At 39.5% G+C, this 20,204-nt stretch overlaps 1 protein-coding gene across 1 annotated transcript in view; it reads right to left on the reverse strand.

Annotated features, from left to right (window-relative positions):
* LOC137501026 (zinc finger protein 236-like) overlaps window positions 1-19,083 on the reverse strand; it is a 134,309-nt gene extending 115,226 nt beyond the window's left edge. The window contains exons 1-2 of the mRNA XM_068227880.1: window positions 19,032-19,083; window positions 15,569-15,698 (exon numbers count right to left, since the gene is read on the reverse strand). Coding sequence (XP_068083981.1) covers window positions 15,569-15,634 — 66 coding nt within the window. The 5' untranslated portion in view covers window positions 15,635-15,698; window positions 19,032-19,083. The remainder of the gene's footprint in view (window positions 1-15,568; window positions 15,699-19,031) is intronic.
* Between the last annotated feature and the right edge of the window lie 1,121 nt (window positions 19,084-20,204).

The following is a 20,204-nucleotide window of genomic DNA, read 5'->3' on the forward strand; positions in this document are numbered from 1 at the left end:
GGAAACTCGTGTAGTCAACCTGGACGCGGGATGGTGCAGTTATTAGTAATGGATCTAATCCCCTCATGGGGCGTGATTGGATGAAAGAGCTCCAAGTTGTTATAAGCATTCCTAGCAGTGTGAACAACGTAAACTCGACAGAATGTAAAAATCAATGCAGAGTCTAAATTAGTGCAAGACTTATTTAATGAATTTCCAGAGGTATTCAGTAGTAAATTAGGTTGCTTTAAAGGAGACCCAGTAAAACTAAACCTTCTTGAGAAAACCACTGAGTACAACATCAAGATTCATCTGGCCTTCATTGATTATAACAAAGCTTTTGACTCAGTGGAGATTTGGGCAATCATGAAGGCACTTCAAAATGCCATGATAAACTCAAGGTATATAATGCTTCTGGAAAACATTTATGATCAAGCAACAATGGTAGTCAGAGTGGACGAAGACCTCATCACCAATAAAATCCTAGTTGGCAAAGGAGTTCGACAAGGTGACACAATCTCTCCAAAGCTGTTTACCCTTGCCTTGGAAGATTAATTCAAAACCCTTCATTGGGATAATAAAGGAATAAAAATCAACGGGTTATATTTGAACCACCTGCGTTTTGCCGATGACATTGTGCTCATAAGTGAAAATCTAGATGAGCTGGAAAGCATGATCCAAGAATTAAAAACTGCTTCTGCTAAGATTGACTTGGAAATGAACATTAATAAAATGCCATGCCCAGAAAGTCGACAACTTAAAATGGGAAACCAATATATAGAAGCTGTCGCTGAGTACATTTATCTTGGACACAAGATAAAACTTGGAAAAGACAACCAACATGCAGAAATTCCTCGCAGAATAGGTATGAGTTGGACTGCATTCCGAAAACTAAGATTCATCCTCACCAACAAGGATGTTCCAATTAACCTCAAGACCAAGGTTTATAATATATGCGTGCTGCCAGTTACTACTTACGGTCTGGAAGCATGACTCTGACGAAGGAAAGTGCTCGCAAGCTTCACTGAACACAACGAGCCATGGACGGACAGATGCTAGGGATCAGCCTTAGGGATAAGATCCATTCAGAGGATATCAGGAGAAGAACTAATGTAACAGACATCCTAGAGAGAGTAGCAAAACTAAAATGGCAATGGGTAGGGCACGTAGCTCGACAAGACTACAACAGGTGGACCTCTAGGATTGTTCACTGGAGACCATGGAGACACAAGAGAGGCATTGGAAGACCCCAGAAGAGATGGCTCGATGACATAAAGCTGTTGGCTGGAACACGCTGGTTCCAAGTGGCTGAAGACCAAAGACAATGGAAGCACATGGAAGAGGCCTATATCCAGCAGTGGATTGAAATAGGCTAGGAAAGAAGAAGAGAAGAAGAAGAAGTAACTAAGTACCATAAATCTAGGTCAATACCATATTCTTTAAGAGAAAAGGTTGAACTAGAGTTGAAAAGTTTAATGGATGAGGAAATTATTTCCCCAGTATCTTCAAGCGAATGGGAATCTGATTGTTCTGGTATAAAAAAGAATGGTAAAAGCCGTATTTGTGGAGATTTTAAGGTCACTTTAAACCCCTTCCTACAGTAGAAGTAGATAGACACCCAATACCTAGAATTGAAGACATCTTTGCTGTCTTACAAAAGGGAATTCAGTTTTCTAAAATAGATTTGTCATCAGCTTACATGCAGTTGAGGTTAGAAGAAGAAAGTAAAAAGAACTATGTACTATAAGTACACATAAAGGCTTATTTGCTTACAACCATCTTTGTTATGGAATCTCGTCAGCACTGGAGATTCTTCAAATAGTTATTGAACAAATATTACAAGGTATACCAGGTGTGGCCTCATTCCTACATGATATTATTGTAACTGGAGCAGATACAGCAGAACATTTGTCAAGAATATGAGAAGTTTTAAATGCCTGAGTAGTAATGGCTTGACTGTTGGTAGAGATGGTGTTGGTGTTGTAGCCAAGATTTTAAGGAGGAAGGAATGTAATATTTTCAGTTATAATTTTCAGATTTATTTCTAGAACTTACGATTGTAAATAATGAGGTTAACACCAGTTGAATCAGATTGTCACTACGTCAGGAGTGGACGATGTGTATGTCATTGGGTCATGTGGCCAATCAAATAAGGCTCCCACTTTGGCAACACCTATCTCGCCTATTCACAGCCTAAGCTTTCCTCTGACTTTGAGTCAGTCATCATGCAGCCTGCACCTGATTCATTCGGACTCCTTAGCTGATGTGGTACTTTGAAAATAACGTCCATTATTACTGATTATCTACCTCAAAATGTTTCCTACGTAAAAGTATTATCAAGCAATCAATACTGATCTGCATTTAGGGCAGTAACCCAGGTGCCAGATTCCCTATCTGTTGTTTTCCTAGCGTTTTCTGAAATGATTTCAAAGAAATAGGAAATTTATTGAACATCTCCCTTGGTAAGTTATTCCAATCCCTAACTCCCCTTCCTATAAATTAATATTTGCCCCAATTTGTCCTCTTGAATTCCAACTGTATCTTCATATGGTGATCTTTCCTACTTTTAAAGATGCCACTCAAACTTATTTGGTTGCTAATGTCATTCCACGCCATCTCCCTGCTGACAGCATGGAATATACCACTTAATACATACAATTTACAAAATACTAAGTATTGACTAGGTTAACATTAAATGAATATTTTGTAAACTGTATGTATTCACTGTCGTCAATACATAACTTACTGAAAATTAGGTTAATGACTTGTAATATACCACTTAGTCAAGCAGCATGTCTTCTTTCTCCCAATTTTTCCCAGACCAAACGTTTCAACATTTTTGTAACACTACTCTTTTGTCGGAAATCACCCAGAACAAGCAGAGCTGCTTTTCTTTGAATTTTTTCCAGTTCTTGAATCAAGTAATCCTAGTGAGGGTCCTATATACTGGAACTATACTCAAGTTGGAGTCTTACCAGAGACTTATATGCCCTCTCCTTTACATTCTTACTACAACCCCTGCACACCCTCATAACCATGTGCAGAGATCTGTACCCTTTATTTACAATCCCGTTTATGTGATTACCCCAATGAAGACCTTTCCTTATTTTACAACCTAGATACTTACAATGATCCCTAAAAGAAAATTTCACCCCATCAACACAGTAATTAAAACTGAGAGGACTTTTCCGATTTTTGAATCTCACAACCTGACTTTTAACCCCATTTATCAGAATACAATTGCCTGCTGTCCATCTCATAACAATACCGCAGTCATTTTGCAGTTGATCACAATCTTGTAACTTACTTATTACACTATACAGAATAACATCATCCACAAGAAGCCTTACTTCTGATTCCACTTCTTTACTCATATCATTTATACATATAAGAATATATAAATGTCCAATAATACTGCCTTAAGGAATTCCCCTCTTAATTATTACAGGGTCAGATAAAGCTTCACCTTCTCTAATTATCTGAGATCTGTTTTCTAGAAATATAGCAACCCATTCAATCAATCTTTTGTTTAGCACTCATTTTTGCCAGTAGTCTCCCACAATCCACCCTATTAAATGACAGGTAAATCATGATACAGTCCATTTGACCTCCTGAATCCAAGATATCTGCTATAACTTGCTGGAATCCTACAAGTTGAGCGTCAGTGGAATAACCTTTCCTAAAACCGAATTGCCTTCTATCGAACCAGTTTTTAATTTTGCAAACATGTCTAATATAATCAGAAATAATGATTTCCCAAAGCTTACATGCAATGCATGTCACACTTAGTGGCCTGTAATTTTCAGCATTATGTCTATCAGCCTTTCCTATATACATAGGGACTATTATAGCAACTCTCCATTCATTTGCTATAGCTCCTTGAACCAAACAATAATCAAATAAGTACTTCAGATATGGTACTATATCCCAACCCATTGTCTTTAGTATAACACCAGAATTCTTATCAATTCCAGCCGCTTTTCTAGTTTTCAACTTTTGTATCTTATTGCAAATGTCATTTTTGTCCTATGTAAATTATAATACTTCTTTAGCGTTAGTCCCCTCCTCTATCTGGACATTATCCTTGTAACCAAAAATCTTTACATACTGCTGACTGAATACTTCTGCCTTTTGAAGACCCTCGCAAACACACTCCCCTTGTTCATTAATTATTTCTGGAAACTCCTTTTTGGAACCTGTTTCTGTCTTGAAGTACCTATATATACCCTTCCATTTTTCACTAAATATTTGTATGACTGCCAATTATGCTTGCCATCATGTTATCCTTAGCTGCCTTCTTCGCTAGATTCAATTTCCTACTAAGTTCCTTCATTTCTCCTTACTTCCACAGCCATTTCGAACTCTATTTCTTTCCAATCTGCACCTCCTGCTGAGTCCCTTTATTTCTCTATTATAATAAGGTGGGTTTTTAACATTCCTTACCACCTTTAAAAGTACAAAACTGTTTTCACATTCCTCAACAATTGCTTTAAACACATCCCAGAGTCTGTTTACAGTTTTATTTACAGTTATCCACTGATCATAGTTACAGTTTAAAAACTGCCTCATGCCTGCTTTATCAGCCATATGGTACTGCCTAACAGTCCTACTATGGAAAAAAGAACCAGCTTCATGAACGTCTATTACTATAGAGCACATCTGGTTTTACCAGCACCACATCCAGGATATTTTTCCCTCTAGTTGGTTCCATCACATTTTGAATCAGCTGTCCTTGCCATATTAGCTTTTTGCCATTTGTTGGTCATGCTACCTGTCATTTGCATTTCCCTCCCAATTGACATCTGGTAAATTCAGATCTCAAGCTACAATCACATTCCTTTCCATCTCGTTTCCCACATAGCTGATTATCTTATCAAATAATTCTGAATCTGTGTCACAGCTACAATTTCCTGGACCATACACTCCAAAGATATCAAGTTGCCTATTATCTTTAGAAATGAGCCTTACACCTAGTATTTCATGTTTGTCATCTTTACCTTTTTTGAAGCTTACAAATTCTTCTTTCAGTGGAATGAATACTCCCCCTCCTAACATTCCTATTCGATCTTTACGATACACACTCCAGTTACGTGAGAAAATTTCTGCATCCATTATTCTCAGCCATGATTCAACTCCCATTACAAAATCTGGTGAGTATATATATCTATTAAATTTCTTAACTATATTCCTTTCTTTACACCACTTCAACAGTTCAGCACTAATATATGTCATCCCTACTTGATTCCATGTCTCTGTACCGCTATCACTGCTCCCTAGACCTCCCTGTTTCTCTGAATGTACCTCCGTATTACCCTTCCAAACAAATTTCCTAACTTATACGTACCACTGCCGTTTAATTGAAGGCCATCTGAGCGCAGACCCCTATCTCCTGTCCACCAATTAGGATCTAGAATTTTCACTTCCAGTTTCCCCACATACCCACTCCACAGTCTTATTTAAATCTCCTATCACCCTCCAGTCCGTATCCCTCCTACACACTATTTTACTGATAACAATCTCTGCTTCCTTAAACTTCACCCGTGCTGTGTTCACTAGATCACGCACATCCCCAACTATATTGGTACTTATACCAGCTTGCTTTACAGTGTTGGTACCAACGTAAAACACTACCACCTACTCTTTCCCCTCCTCCTTCTCTTCTACTTTCCTCAACATCTGCCTCAACCTAATTCCTGGATAACACTCTACCCTGGTTCCCTTTCCTCCACATACTTTCCCTGAATGTCTAATAATGGAATCTCCCATGACCAGAGCCTCAACCCTACCCACCTCATTTGATCCCCTCCCCTCCTGGTCAGCCCTATCTTCCCTGATAGCTGCATAAGCTACTTCCTCCTCCTTTATCTCCTTCCCATGACCCTGTTCCAACTGTCTTTTACTATCCTCTACTCTACATTTTCTGTTCCTACCTTTTCCCTTCCTCCTACTTCCACACATCTCAGCAACAGTTCCCTGTTCCTTATCCTCCCTCTGTTGTTCTACCTGCGGTGACTCATACGATTTCTCACCGACACCTGTTCTGAATTCTGACGCTGAATAGAGCTCTTTTCCAGTAATCCCCTTCCCCTTAGAACAGTAGACCACCTGTCTTCTATAGTTCCCCCCTTTCCTTACCGTACCTCTTTTACACCTGCTGTAACCTGTACATTGTTTGAGGGAGGCCTACCTTCCTTCCTGTCTTCTGCGAGAATCCTAATTATCTCCCTCAAACTCTCCAAATCCTCCCTCATACTTCACCACACCCACATTTCCTACACTTGCACTCCTTACCCATGCTTTACAGAAAAAATAAAAATAAAAGGAAAAATAAAATAACTTATATGTAAAAAAATAACAAAAGGGAATACTGTCTAGGATAGTATTCAAAGATCACATGACAATATAGTAATTAAGATATGACTACACTACAATACTACATTTTTTTTGCTAGGGGCTTTACGTCGCACCGACACAGATAGGTCTTATGGCGACGATGGGATAGGGAAGGCCTAGGAGTTGAAAGGAAGCGGCCGTGGCCTCAATTAAGGTACAGCCCCAGCATTTGCCTGGTGTGAAAATGGGAAACCACGGAAAACCATTTTCAGGGCTGCCGATAGTGGGATTCGAACCTACTATCTCCCGGATGCAAGCTCACAGCCGCGCACCTCAACGTGCACAGCCAACTCGCCCGGTACAATACTACTTATTTGTACTCTATTTTTATCCTACAACACCCTACAATTCTAAACTGCAGTTACGACTATCCTAATTACAACAACAGAATTTTTGTAAGAGAGTTTCTACAGATACCTCTACTATACTACACAAATATCTTACAATAATAAAATCAGCACGCCAATTTCTAATAAGACAACTCGTATACTACTATACAGTACACTACGATAATTTTAAACTAAGTTCAGACGTATCCTAATTACAATACCGGTACTATATGTCACTACTAAGCACAACAGAAATGAAACTTGCAAATTTGAAATTTGCATGAACTACAGTAATCAAAGATTACCAACCAAGCAAAATGCTTTGACAAATTATTACTATGCTCTAATAGACACATACGAAAGATACACACACAAAGATACACACAAATATAGCAGGCAAGATACGGTACTATCTAAATATACCATATCTACACTACAGTTCTCAACTGAAATGTGGTTATATGATTCTTAACGCTGGTGGATTACCATTATATTCCCTACTACGTGGGATGAAGAATAAGTATCCTTAAATGCTGATAAATAAGAGGTTGTCTACAGTAATTTCTGTCGAAACTATACCAGGGACTTGAACTGATTAACTTTTGCTGGATGAAGAAACGAAGGTGGAAAGTACAAAGTATGCAGGGAACTTAGACTACAAATTATCAAAATAAAGTAATCAGCTGATTTTGTATTTGTTTACACAACTACCATGTGCATGTAGTAACAATCGTCAACAATCCAGAAACGGTTAAGTACCGTAATTATCCAGTGAAATTACCACGTATTCTCTTTGTTTGTAAATTGAAGTTTACAGGCATATCATGTTATTTAATTTAATAAATTAATACCTTCATGTTAGTTTGAATGGATATCTGTACAAAATACCAGAAAAGGTGCAGCGAAAGTTACAACTCCTTATGATAATCTGCCTTTGTAAGTATTATACCAACGAGCCTAATATTTAAAAATATTTTTTAAAGTTAATATTATTACCTAAAGTATTTCCTAAACCTAAATTTGAAACAAGGTAGATCTAGCTAGCCTACTTAGCCTAGAAAACGTAATCTACTGGACACCAAATGAATTATTTATACAATTCAAATAAATATCGCTACTCCCAATTTCTACCAATAAGCACTAAACACCAATATATAAATAGCACCAAATGTATCACACATACACAAAATTAAACAATTTCAATAGGTTTCAAATACTTTATCACTACAATAATGCAAGAGCTTTGTCAACAGCAAACCATTCACAAGCACATCTAACAATGGAACTTTGGAAGATAATATTCCTTATATTTCAATTGCCAGTTATATTTAGTCTGGGTGCCAAACATGACTTACAGAAACTAATTTATGTCAGGTAAACTGATGAATGTTATTTGTGCTAGTCCATATGTATATTGGTAGGAAGTGACATTCATTTTAAGTAAACTCTAACCTCAGCCATGATTGTGTTAATGCCATAAAAGAGTGTACTGTGTATGAATATAAGATCCCAAGTCATATGGAAGGGTGATTCTGTCATATTTCAGAAAGTCTTGAGGAGGATACATGCTGTGTGAAATGTAGATTGTTTTAGGAGGCATGTACACTGACTGACAGTGACAATGCAACACCAAGGAGGAGTGGTTCGAAAGGGATGAAAGTTGGGGAAAAAACAGAGACGGCACGGACGAATAATTGATGTTTATTTCAAACCGATATGCAGGTTACACAATGCGCACGGCATCGACCCAGTAGGATGTAGGACCACCGCGAGCGGCGATGCACGCAGAAACACGTCGAGGTACAGAGTCAATAAGAGTGCGGATGGTGTCCTGAGGGATGGTTTTCCATTCTCTGTCAACCATTTGCCACAGTTGGTCGTCCGTACGAGGCTGGGGCAGAGTTTGCAAACGGCGTCCAATGAGATCCCACACGTGTTCGATTGGTGAGAGATCCGGAGAGTACGCTGGCCACGGAAGCATCTGTACACCTCGTAGAGCCTGTTGGGAGATGCGAGCAGTGTGTGGGCGGGCATTATCCTGCTGAAACAGAGCATTGGGCAGCCCCTGAAGGTACGGGAGTGCCACCGGCCGCAGCACATGCTGCACGTAGCGGTGGGCATTTAACGTGCCTTGAATATGCACTAGAGGTGACGTGGAATCATACGCAATAGCGCCCCAAACCATGATGCCGCGTTGTCTAGCGGTAGGGCGCTCCACAGTTACTGCCGGATTTGACCTTTCTCCACGCTGACGCCACACTCGTCTGCGGTGACTATCACTGACAGAACAGAAGCGTGACTCATCGAAGAACACGACGTTCCGCCATTCCCTCATCAAAGTCGCTCTAGCCCGGCACCATGCCAGGCGTGCACGTCTATGCTGTGGAGTCAATGGTAGTCTTCTGAGCGGACGCCGGGAGTGCAGGCCTCCTTCAACCAATCGACGGGAAATTCGTCTGGTCGATATTGGAACAGCCAGGGTGTCTTGCACATGCTGAAGAATGGCGGTTGACGAGGCGTGCGGGGCTGCCACCGCTTGGCGGCGAATGCGCCGATCCTCGCGTGCTGACGTCATTCGGGCTGCGCCTGGACCCCTCGCACGTGCCACATGTCCCTGCGCCAACCATCTTCGCCACAGGCGCTGCACCGTGGACACATCCCTATGGGTATCGGCTGCGATTTGACGAAGCGACCAACCTGCCCTTCTAAGCCCGATCACCATACCCCTCGTAAAGTCGTCTGTCTGCTGGAAATGCCTCCGTTGACGGCGGCCTGGCATTCTTAGCTATACACGTGTCCTGTGGCACATGACAACCCGTTCTACAATGACTGTCGGCTGAGAAACCACGGTACGAAGTGGGCCATTCGCCAACGCCGTGTCCCATTTATCGTTCGCTACGTGCGCAGCACAGCGGCGCATTTCATATCATGAGCATACCTAAGTGACGTCAGTCTACCCTGCAATTGGCATAAAGTTCTGACCACTCCTTCTTGGTGTTGCATTTGCTCTGTCAGTCAGTGTATATTGACAGATATGACTAAAAGTATATAATGCAAAGAGGAATTAGATCCTATATGAATTATGGGCAAAAACAGTTGCAATATCATCGAGGGAAGGTTAATAGTGTAATGAATGAGAGATTTTTAAGAAGATTTGAGATGAGAAGAGTTGTGACTAAGATGACATAGATTTGAACTGAGTATTTAAGAAAATGTAGTGATACAAATATATATACGTCAAGCACTATAAAAAAGAAGGGGGCATTGAAAAATGAAATGGCATATGAGAGCAGGATCGTAGTTGAGTAATCATTGTATTGCAAGGTTTGTGTCCAGAAGTGAATAGACGAGTATGCTCACAGCTGAGTCCCATATTAAATAAAATCTTGTAGTAATGAACAGTAGTCAGCTGATATCTTACGTATTTGTTAATAGATGTTGAAACAAGGATTTGTAGTTGGAATAAACAACATGTTTAGAGTTTCCCCTTCCCTAATAAACTTAAGACTGAGGTCACGATCCAGTACAGTAAATGGCACTACTGAATAACTATAGAGATGAATGTATAATTTACCAAAGATGAAAGCAAAATACATATTGGGACAATTTTAGATTCTAATGCTAATTTATGGTTAATGGCATATTAATGTTTGCTAATGTGATATATGATTTTAAAACATCAAGAATATTTGCGAATATATTTCATTTGGCAATGATAGCTTTATGACAGCGAATAATTGCTGTATATGAGAAACTTATTTAGCATCCCGAAACCCAAAATTCAATTAAAGTCATAATAAGATACCAGACAAGCAGATAACAAATAATATTACAAGTAATAAAATAACAGGTGATAGGGTTTCAGATAATAAAATTTCATATAATAAAGATGATAAATGATTAGATTCATATTCATATGTGATGTAGATCAGTTCAGATTTTGATCAATCTAAATAGATTATACATTATGAGGGCATTTTACTTGCAATGTTAAACTCCAATTTTCTAACAGAGGAGTAGATCAAAGATTGAATGAAGAAAGTAGATTAAAATGATGAGAAGTGTCAGATTTAGAGAATGACTGACCCATTTTAGATAAACGAACCTATTTCAGATATGACTATAATGCAGATGAAATGTAAATACGAAGGACTAGTGTACATTTTCAGTGGATGTTTACTTCATCAGAGAATATGAGACGTACAGCAGCACACTGTTCTCTTCCCATATTTTTTCTTTTTTCAAATTCAAGTTATTATATTTAATAAATAAGTATAAATAGGATTAATTGTGTTTTTTTTATTTATAAGGATTATCATAGATTAAGATAGAATTAAGGTTTTTGATTTTCGGTACTGACACATTGCCTAGATATGCCATATGGAGACGTCCATACAGCAGGGTTACGATTGATGGAATAATATTTTGTTTGTAACAGGAAGAAGATCTTTCTTGGATCCCATGTAAAAATTTGATAAAATGATAACATATCCCTGAGAAGTTGACCAGGAACTCTTTACGTCATCCTGGACGCAGGTAGGGTAAACTATGATAGCCAGGCACTTACCAGCCATAACCTAATTGAATCTAGCACCCACCATTAACCATCAGTTCAGCAGCTAGTAGCATTGCAATTGGCTGACATAAAATGAAATGATGTCAATCCCACAAAGATACTTTTAGCAGAGCATGCAGAATAAAGAAAACCATACCACCTTCAGAAAGCCATACCAATAACCAACAACAGTAAAGAAAAGCACTAGACAGTCAATCAATGGGTACTTAGCATATGAAAAGCACTGAAGCCTTGATTTTGAGACACTGCCTATCATGACTTTGTCACTAGCTAGACCTAACAAAGGCTCCTTCACGATCAAACACAAAACTTTCATTGAACTTTTTACGACTATCAAACATAAAATGCTATTAATAATCTTGCAACACAAGCTGAGACGGCAGCACAGAAGAATGATAGTAAGACCCTTTACCACATTACCAAGAGACCAACAGGAAAGTTTTCTATATCTGACAAGCCGGTGAAAGCCAAAGATGGGAGATTATTGTCCACACAAAAAGAACAACTAGAAAGATGGGGAGAACACTTTCTGGAGATCTTGAATCGTGAAACAATCGAGGAAGAGGAGACAGAGGTGATGACCGTAGAAGAGCAGGAAGATGTTGCTATCAGTACAGAACCACCATCAAGAACAGAGATCCAAAGGACCATTAAACAACTAAAGAATGCCAAAGCGGCGGGTATGGACAATATCGCACCGGAGGCCTTGAAAGTGGATGTGGGTACTTGAGTCAAGAAGATTTCGGAAGAAGAGAAGATAACCACAGATTGGAAGAAAGGATTGTTGATTAAGCTTCCGAAGAAAGGAGATTTATTAGAATGCGATAACTGGAGAGGGACTACCCTCCTTTCGATGCCATGTAAGGTACTCTCACGAATAATTTTAGAAAGGATCAAAAAGCGAGTTAACTCAAGACTGAGGAAAGTACAAGCAGGATTTAGAGAAGGTAACTCCTGTATGGACCAGATCAACACACTGCGCATATTTATAGAACAATCCACGGGGCTGCAGTCGTCACTGTATCTACTATTTGTAAACTTTGAAAAGGCATTTGATAGTGTAATGAGGAAGAAGATGTGGAAAGCCATGAAAGAGTTTGGGATTCCAAGGAAAATTATAAAGGTAACCCAAGAAATGTATGAGAACTACAGACTCAAGTTTTACATCAGGGGATGTTGTCTCAGCCCATCCCAGTAAACACAGGAGTTAAGCAAGGCTGTTTGCTGTCACCTATACTATTCCTGATGGTGCTGGATCTTTTGATGAAGAAGGCAATGAATCGCCGAAGAGGAATCCAATGGGGACTGACAGGCAGGTTGGAGGACTTGGACTTTGCAGATGACTTGTGTTTGCTAGCCAACAGTTTTAAGGATATGGAAGCAAAGCTGAATGATTTTAAAACCAAAGCATCAGAGGTGGGATTGAAGATAAATGGAAAGAAAACCAAGGAGATGCGTTATAATAACTGAAACAAGGCACTATTATTTATAGGAAACCAAGAGATTGAACAAGTCAACCAGTTTTGCTACCTGGGAAGTATAGTCACCCCTCAGGGAGGAACTATAGAGGATATAGGAAATAGAATAAATAAGGCTAAAGGAGCATTTGCAATGTTGAGACCAATCTGGAAATCAAGGGAACTTAACACCTATACCAAACTACGCATCTTCAATACAAATATCAAGTCAGTACTGCTCTATGGGTGTGAAACATCTAAGACTACCAAACAACTGATTAGCAGACTTCAAACATTTGTGAACAGAAGTTTGAGGAATATCCTAAGGATATGGTAGCCACAAGTAATCTCCAATGAAGAACTGTGGAAAAAAAAAACCCATCAAACACCCATTGATGTTGAGATGCGTCGTAGAAAATGGAAGTGGATCGGGCATACATTACGGTGAGATAAAGACAACATAGCAAGACAAGCCCTGGAATGGAACCCACAAGGTAGCAGGAGAAGAGGCAGACCAAGAAACACATGGAGGAGGAGTGTAATAGCAGAAGGGTTGGAAAAAGGAGGGAAGACCTGGACAGAGATCACGACTATGGCGCAGAACAGAGTCCGGTGGCAGAAGTTCATTGATCACCTATGCTCCACGTAGGAGATACAGGAAATAAGTCAAACATAAAATGCATTGCTGTGAAAATGAAAACCTGCAACCTGTTTTCCATTCTCTGACCAGCTCAGGGATGGAATGAATGAACCCCCATTTTGTGGCGATGATAGGAGTTGTGCCTGGTGCCAAAGCTTGTTGCACTCCTCTACGGCAATGATAATGACTGATAGATGAAATTATATTGGAGAGTGTTGCTGGAATAAAAGATGACAGGAAGAACCTGAGTACCCAGAGATAAACCTGTCACGCCTCTGCTTTGTCCAGCACAAATCTCACATGGAGAGAACGGGATTTGAACCACGGAACTCAGCAGTGAGAGGCCGATGCATTGCTGCCAGAGCCACAGAGGAATACAATGCACTGCTGTCTCCCTAGTAAATGCTAGAAGCCAATTGGCCACACTGTGACCCTAATCCGGGGCTTATGCCACCAGAACCTATTTGCTTACCCATGAACACTGATTTTGTCACTAACCAGACCCAAATATATACATCAATACTGCTGTTTGTAGTTCCTCAGTGTTGGCAGCCTTGTGTAGTGCACTGTCACATAATTCCAGATTTTATTTATTTATTTATTTATCGTATGGCATATTTACATATATACAGAAACAAGAAAGCAAGTACATTATATTTTAATGTCCAAAGATGTTATCCATTCTAGAGCCTCTGTATTGGCCTCTAGAAAATCAAACCAATCTACAGGGTAGGCTCTTCTGCTACACTCCTTTAAAATATATTCGATGGTTTGAAAAGGAGCACCCCAGTCACACTCGGCGCATTGTCTCTTTCCCCATTTATACAGGGATGCAGCACAGACACCATGACCACATCAAGTCCTATTAAGGATGGTCCAAGTTCTTCTTGGGAGATCAGACCTCGAATTAGGTGGGAAGAAAGGCCAGAGATGTTCACCTTTTTTGAGATCCAATCTTCCTTCCATTGGGCATAGGGGTTGAAATTGTCTTCTGTGAGCTTCTGAGCGAAAACTGGCGGATGTCTAGATTTCAGCTGGTTCCTCTGAAGGTTAGGAATATTGGAGTGGATAGCCAAGTCAGGGTTCTCATTTATCTTGGTGTATTCTCTCAAGAGTGCTTGTGCTCTACGGAATGAAGGAGGCATGATGTTGCTCAAGACAGGAAGCCAGTGGGTAGAAGTTGATCTTATTACACCTGAAATAATCTTCACTGTGTTGTTGAGTTGAGTGTACACAAGATTCACATGGCAGCTGTTGATCCACACAGGGGCACAATATTCTGCCACAGAGAAAACTAAACCAAGGGCAGAACATCTCAAGGTAGTTACAGAAACACCGCAGGTTGTACCACACAACTTCTGCAGAATGTTGTTACGACTCCTAATCTTTGCTGCTGTATTTACTAGATGTTGCCCGAAGGAGAGTGTCAGATCTAATGTTATACCTAAGTACTTAGATAATTATTGTGTCCGAGGACCTTACCGTTAAAAGACACTTGGAGAGTACGGGTTGCCATTTTGTTATATAGGTGAAAGCAGGACACCTCAGTTTTGCTGGTGTTTGGTTGGAGTCTCCATTTCCGAAAATAGTCACTAAGAATGGAAAGGTCGTCAGTTAAAATGTTCTCCGTTTCTTTCAGGTTACTATGACTTGTACCTAAAGCTATATCATCAGCATAGCAAAATTTTCTAGATTTCGTTGGTGGCAAATCTGATATATACATATTGAATAGGAGAGGAGCCAAGACTGCTCCTTGAGGGAGACCATTGTTCAATCTTCTCAGCTTGCTAGTCCTATTCCCTAGAACAACCTGAAAGAGTCTATTATTCAGCATGTTTCCAATTAATTGTACCGTGGTTTTGCATGGTAATACCTGAAGAAGTTTATACAGCAGCCCTTCTCTCTAAGCCGTGTCATAAGCAGCAGAAAGATCCAGAAAAACAGCAGAGGTTTTCAACTTTTGCTGAAATCCTGCTTCAATGCATGTTGTGAGTGCAAGGACTTGGTCACAACAGCTACGATTCTGCTTAAAACCAGCTGAAGAAACATAACATGCCTAAATGGTCATGCTGAAAATGATGACTGCTGGTGTTAATATTGGGTAAGCACATAGTAAATTTTGCCCCTGCCAAATTTATTCACCTACTAAGTGTTAAATTCTGATCTCTATAAAGTTATCTGGAATGAGACTTACAAGTGAAGCATTTCCTGTTCCTTCAGACCAGGCTGGTTCCTCTTTGATCTTTGTTTCCAGGTCCATTTCACACTGCAAGTGAAGTAGTTAGAAGGTATTGGGATTGTTGATTACTTCCAATGACCCTGCACTGAAAAACAGGCCAGGAAATTATATTATGGTTTTTCTGTCATTATTATCTAGGTTATTTCCAACAGACTAAGTAACAAGCCTGTAATATTACATGATTGTCAATATCATGATCATAGCAAAAACCTCAAACTTTACATGACTGTTGATATTGTGATCGTATGTATAGAGCAACAATATATCAGACTGATACTATGATCATAGCCAAGGACCTCCAGTTTTAAATGACTGTCAATACAGTGATTACTTCTAGAAGGACATCTAACTTAACATGATTGAATATATCGTGATCATAGCCAACAACCCCCAGTTTTACAAGATGGATGATATTGCAATCATGCACTTTTGCATAGAAATGAAACCACAGCAAGATGAGTTTTCAATTTAAGAATTCAAAGTAACTAACTGAAACTAACTGAACAATTCCTGATGCCTTGAGAATTGTTGAATCAAACTTTTCGTTCTTAGGATCAAATTCTCACAAACCGTTCTCCTCTCATCAAGCCAATTCACTATCTCTTTATCTGAGACATGTTCTATCCATCTGATCTTCCACAACTTCTGATAACACCACATTTCAAAGGTTTCAACACTGTTTTTCTCAGCACCAGTTACTATCCACACTAAAGTGACAGACTTCACACTGTTTTACAATTTGTTCAATCTAAGGAACGTAATAGAGAAAAGATTGGGAGTTCAGGCAGGATTTAGTGATGATATTTATAGATATTGAGAAGGCAAGTGACAGTGTACCAAAGCAAATGGTCATGAATACATTGAAAAAAAATGAAGGCAGAAAGAGCAGAACAAATTATCAAAGCCATATATGAAAACTGAGCAAGCAGTATGAAATCTACGATAGGATAAACAAACTGATTCAGAACTTCAACAGGGATGTGTATTATCCCGTCCACTCTTCATTACAGTCATGGATGAAATCCAAAAGAGTATACTACAAAAAATGGGAAGCAAGGAGACAAAGGCCTTATTCTTTGCAGATGACACTGTATATGGGGAGAAGATGAAATGGAAGTTCAAGAACAAGTTACTGTATTGAATCAGGCAATAGAGGAATATAGAATAAAATAAGTGCAGAGATGTGTACGATAGTAGTGGGGACGAGAGGTAATAGAGAAGGAAGAAGAGAGAATATTTAAGTAAATGGAAGGCCATTAGAAGTTCTGGAAAAATTCAATTATTTGTGGAGTATACTTGCAGAAGGTGAGAAAAAAACATATAATAATAGTTATTTGCTTTACATCCCACTAACTGCCTTTTCACGGATTTTGGAGTAGCCAAGGCAGTGGAATTTAGTCCCACAGGAATTCTTATGTGCCAGTACATCTACCTACATGAGGCTGACATATAATTGCACACTCAAATACCTACAGACTGAGCCATATTCAAACTTGCCAAGTTGGGGCCAAAAGGCGAGCGCCTAAACCATCTGACCCACTCAGCCTGGTGATGATGGGAAAACAAACAGAAAAATTGGAAATAGAACTGAACAAGTTTTACCAATGTGTGAGATTTATACTGTGGAACTGAAACGTCCTATGGAAATGCAAAAAAATTCTGTACCCAATGTGTTACACTCCAATTTTGATATATGCTACAGCATGTAGACAGCAATGAAACATGATGAAAGCAGAATCCAAGCAGCCAAGGTGAAATTCTGTAGAGAAATATTTAGGAAGACATGAAGGAATAAAAGCAGAAATGCAGAAAAAGGGAGAGAATTGGAATTCCTAAACTGCAGGACAAGGTAGAGACCAGTAACCTGAAATGGTATTGACACATGATGAGAATGGTACAGGATAGAGTTTCAAAATGTGTATTTAGAGAGAAAATAACAGGAGAATGACAATGAGGAATGCCCAGAAAGTGGTGGATGGATACTGTGAAGGAGAGTACAAAGAAGAGAGGAGTAAAAGTAGGAGAAATATTGGAGCAAGGAAGGGAGTGGTGGAAAGATAGGAAACTAAGAAGGTCCTTGATTCACAACTCAACCTACAAGACTGGAAACATGAAATGAAGAAGAAGAATCTGTTCCACAGAAGACAAAATTTATACAACTCTGCTATCAGCTCATTTCATTAAACAATGCTACCAACCTTTCTTTATTTGTCTATGCATGTCATGTCTAATGACAGAACCAAGGGGTGCTTACCCCAGCGCCCCTTGAAGGGAGTTCCGTGCCAGACAATAGGTTTAAATGTTTGGCAGCTTTTATTATTCCCCTGTTGGTACGAAACTTGTCTGTGTTGAAAACCTCGAGTGGTGCCTTACCTAATTCATTTCAGTCAATAGCAGTGTTTGTTAGCCAATGATATTTTACTGTAAAAGTATACAAACTGCACTGAAAATGATTACTACAATTTCTCACGCATGTAACGAGCTTCGTCCTTGTGGCCAATTGCGTTGATTCTTACTTATTGCCAGGGAACAGATTTCTGAGCAAACATATATCTTTTCGGGCAACTATGATCAAATGTATTTTGTATATGTCAACGTCGGGAACACTTCCTATGTGTGCCAAGTTCACTCGTTCCGGCTATCAATGGTTATTCTGTTAATATATAATTGGTCTTACTTGCCCCAGGATTTGCCTAATGAGAAAAATGGAAACTGCGGAAAACGATTTTCACGCCTGCCGGTGGTGGCATTCACCCCAACTCGCCCCTAACCACGCAGCCAACTCGCTCGGTCCTGAAGATGTCCTTTAACACACCGATAAAATTCAGGATATATCTTACGAAAGTGGGGCGGGCTACTGTTACGATAAAACGTGAGGAATAAAACTGGATATAGCTGTTGTGGGGTAATGATATGATAAAGAATAATGTCTATAAGAACACTGATATGCCACGAATTCAACACAGATAGCCTGTCCTAAACGGAACAACTCGCAAGAGTCCGAGCCCTACTACCATCTTTCGCAGCCTACAGTGTAAAAAGCAAACAAACAAAAAATCAACATTCACAGCATCACCTTCAGATCGCACACAGAGGTAAATAACACATCAACACAATAATTACAATTTTCAAAAAGAAAGCTTGTTATATAGGTCATCATCATCATCATTGTACAGTTCAAGTTTCCCGAGTACTGTTATTGAGCCTCCTCCTTTCTTCCTGTCCATTTACAACTACAGGTATAAATTATTAATGCTTAAGTAAAAATAGCATTTAAAAAAACGTAAAAATAGAGATACAGTAGCTCGAAACATGTAGAAATCTGAAACTGAGAAATATTACGGTAGTATTTACTTATTACAGTTCTCAATTGAGATCTATGTTTGGCCAAAGTAAATGACTGAGACTTGAACATTACCGACAATATGTTAGAGCTTGTGGACACAGCGTAAAATGATAAGAATCACAATTCCTCAAGGAAGAAAATCTTAGAGAAGTAAATGCATTAACTGAATATGTTGTACGGTACTATTGGCTAATACGCATCGTATGAAACTGCATACCAGTCACTTCAAAATGAAACCCGATATTGCGATGTAGTTAAATAGTAGTAATCCGGGCGAGTTGGCCGTGCGGTTAGAAGCGCACAGCTGTGAGCTTGCATCCGGGTGATAGTGGGTTCGAACCCCACTGTCGGCAGCCCTGAAGAAGGTTTTCCGTGGTTTCCCATTTTCACACCAGGCAAATGTTGGGACTATACCTTAATTAAGGCCACGGTCGCTTCAACTCCTTGCCCTTTCCTATCCCATCGTCGCCGTTAGACCTATATGTGTCGATGCGACGTAAAGCAACTAACAAAACAGAAGTATTAAATTATAACCTCGTATCACTCCGTTAACAACAACCTGCCGTCGCGCTGAATCACACTGTATACTGTATATAATGTTAAAAATGCCCTAGGTAAACATCAACCTGCCGTCGCGCTGAATCACACTGTATATAATGTTAAAAATGCCCTAGGTAAACATCAACCTGCCGTCGCGCTGAATCACACTGTATATAATGTTAAAAATGCCCTAGGTAAACATCAACCTGCCGTCGCGCTGAATCACACTGTATATAATGTTAAAAATGCCCTAGGTAAACATCAACCTGCCGTCGCGCTGAATCACACTGTGTATAATGTTAAAAATGCCCTAGGTAAACATCAACCTGCCGTCGCGCTGAATCACACTGTATATAATGTTAAAAATGCCCTAGGTAAACATCAACCTGCCGTCGCGCTGAATCACACTGTAAACTGTATATCATGTTAAAAATGCCCTAGGTAAACATCAACCTGCCGTCGCGCTGAATCACACTGTACACTGTATATAATGTTAAAAATGCCCTAGGTAAACATCAACCTGCCGTCGCGCTGAATCACACTGTACACTGTATATAATGTTAAAAATGCCCTAGGTAAACATCAACCTGCCGTCGCGCTGAATCACACTGTATATAATGTTAAAAATGCACTCGGTAAACATCAACCTGCCGTCGCGCTGTATCACAGGTACATAATGTTTAAATTCTCTCAGTAGGGCTATGT

Source organism: Anabrus simplex, chromosome 5 (genome assembly GCF_040414725.1).
Source record: "Anabrus simplex isolate iqAnaSimp1 chromosome 5, ASM4041472v1, whole genome shotgun sequence".
Lineage (NCBI taxonomy): Eukaryota > Metazoa > Arthropoda > Insecta > Orthoptera > Tettigoniidae > Anabrus > Anabrus simplex.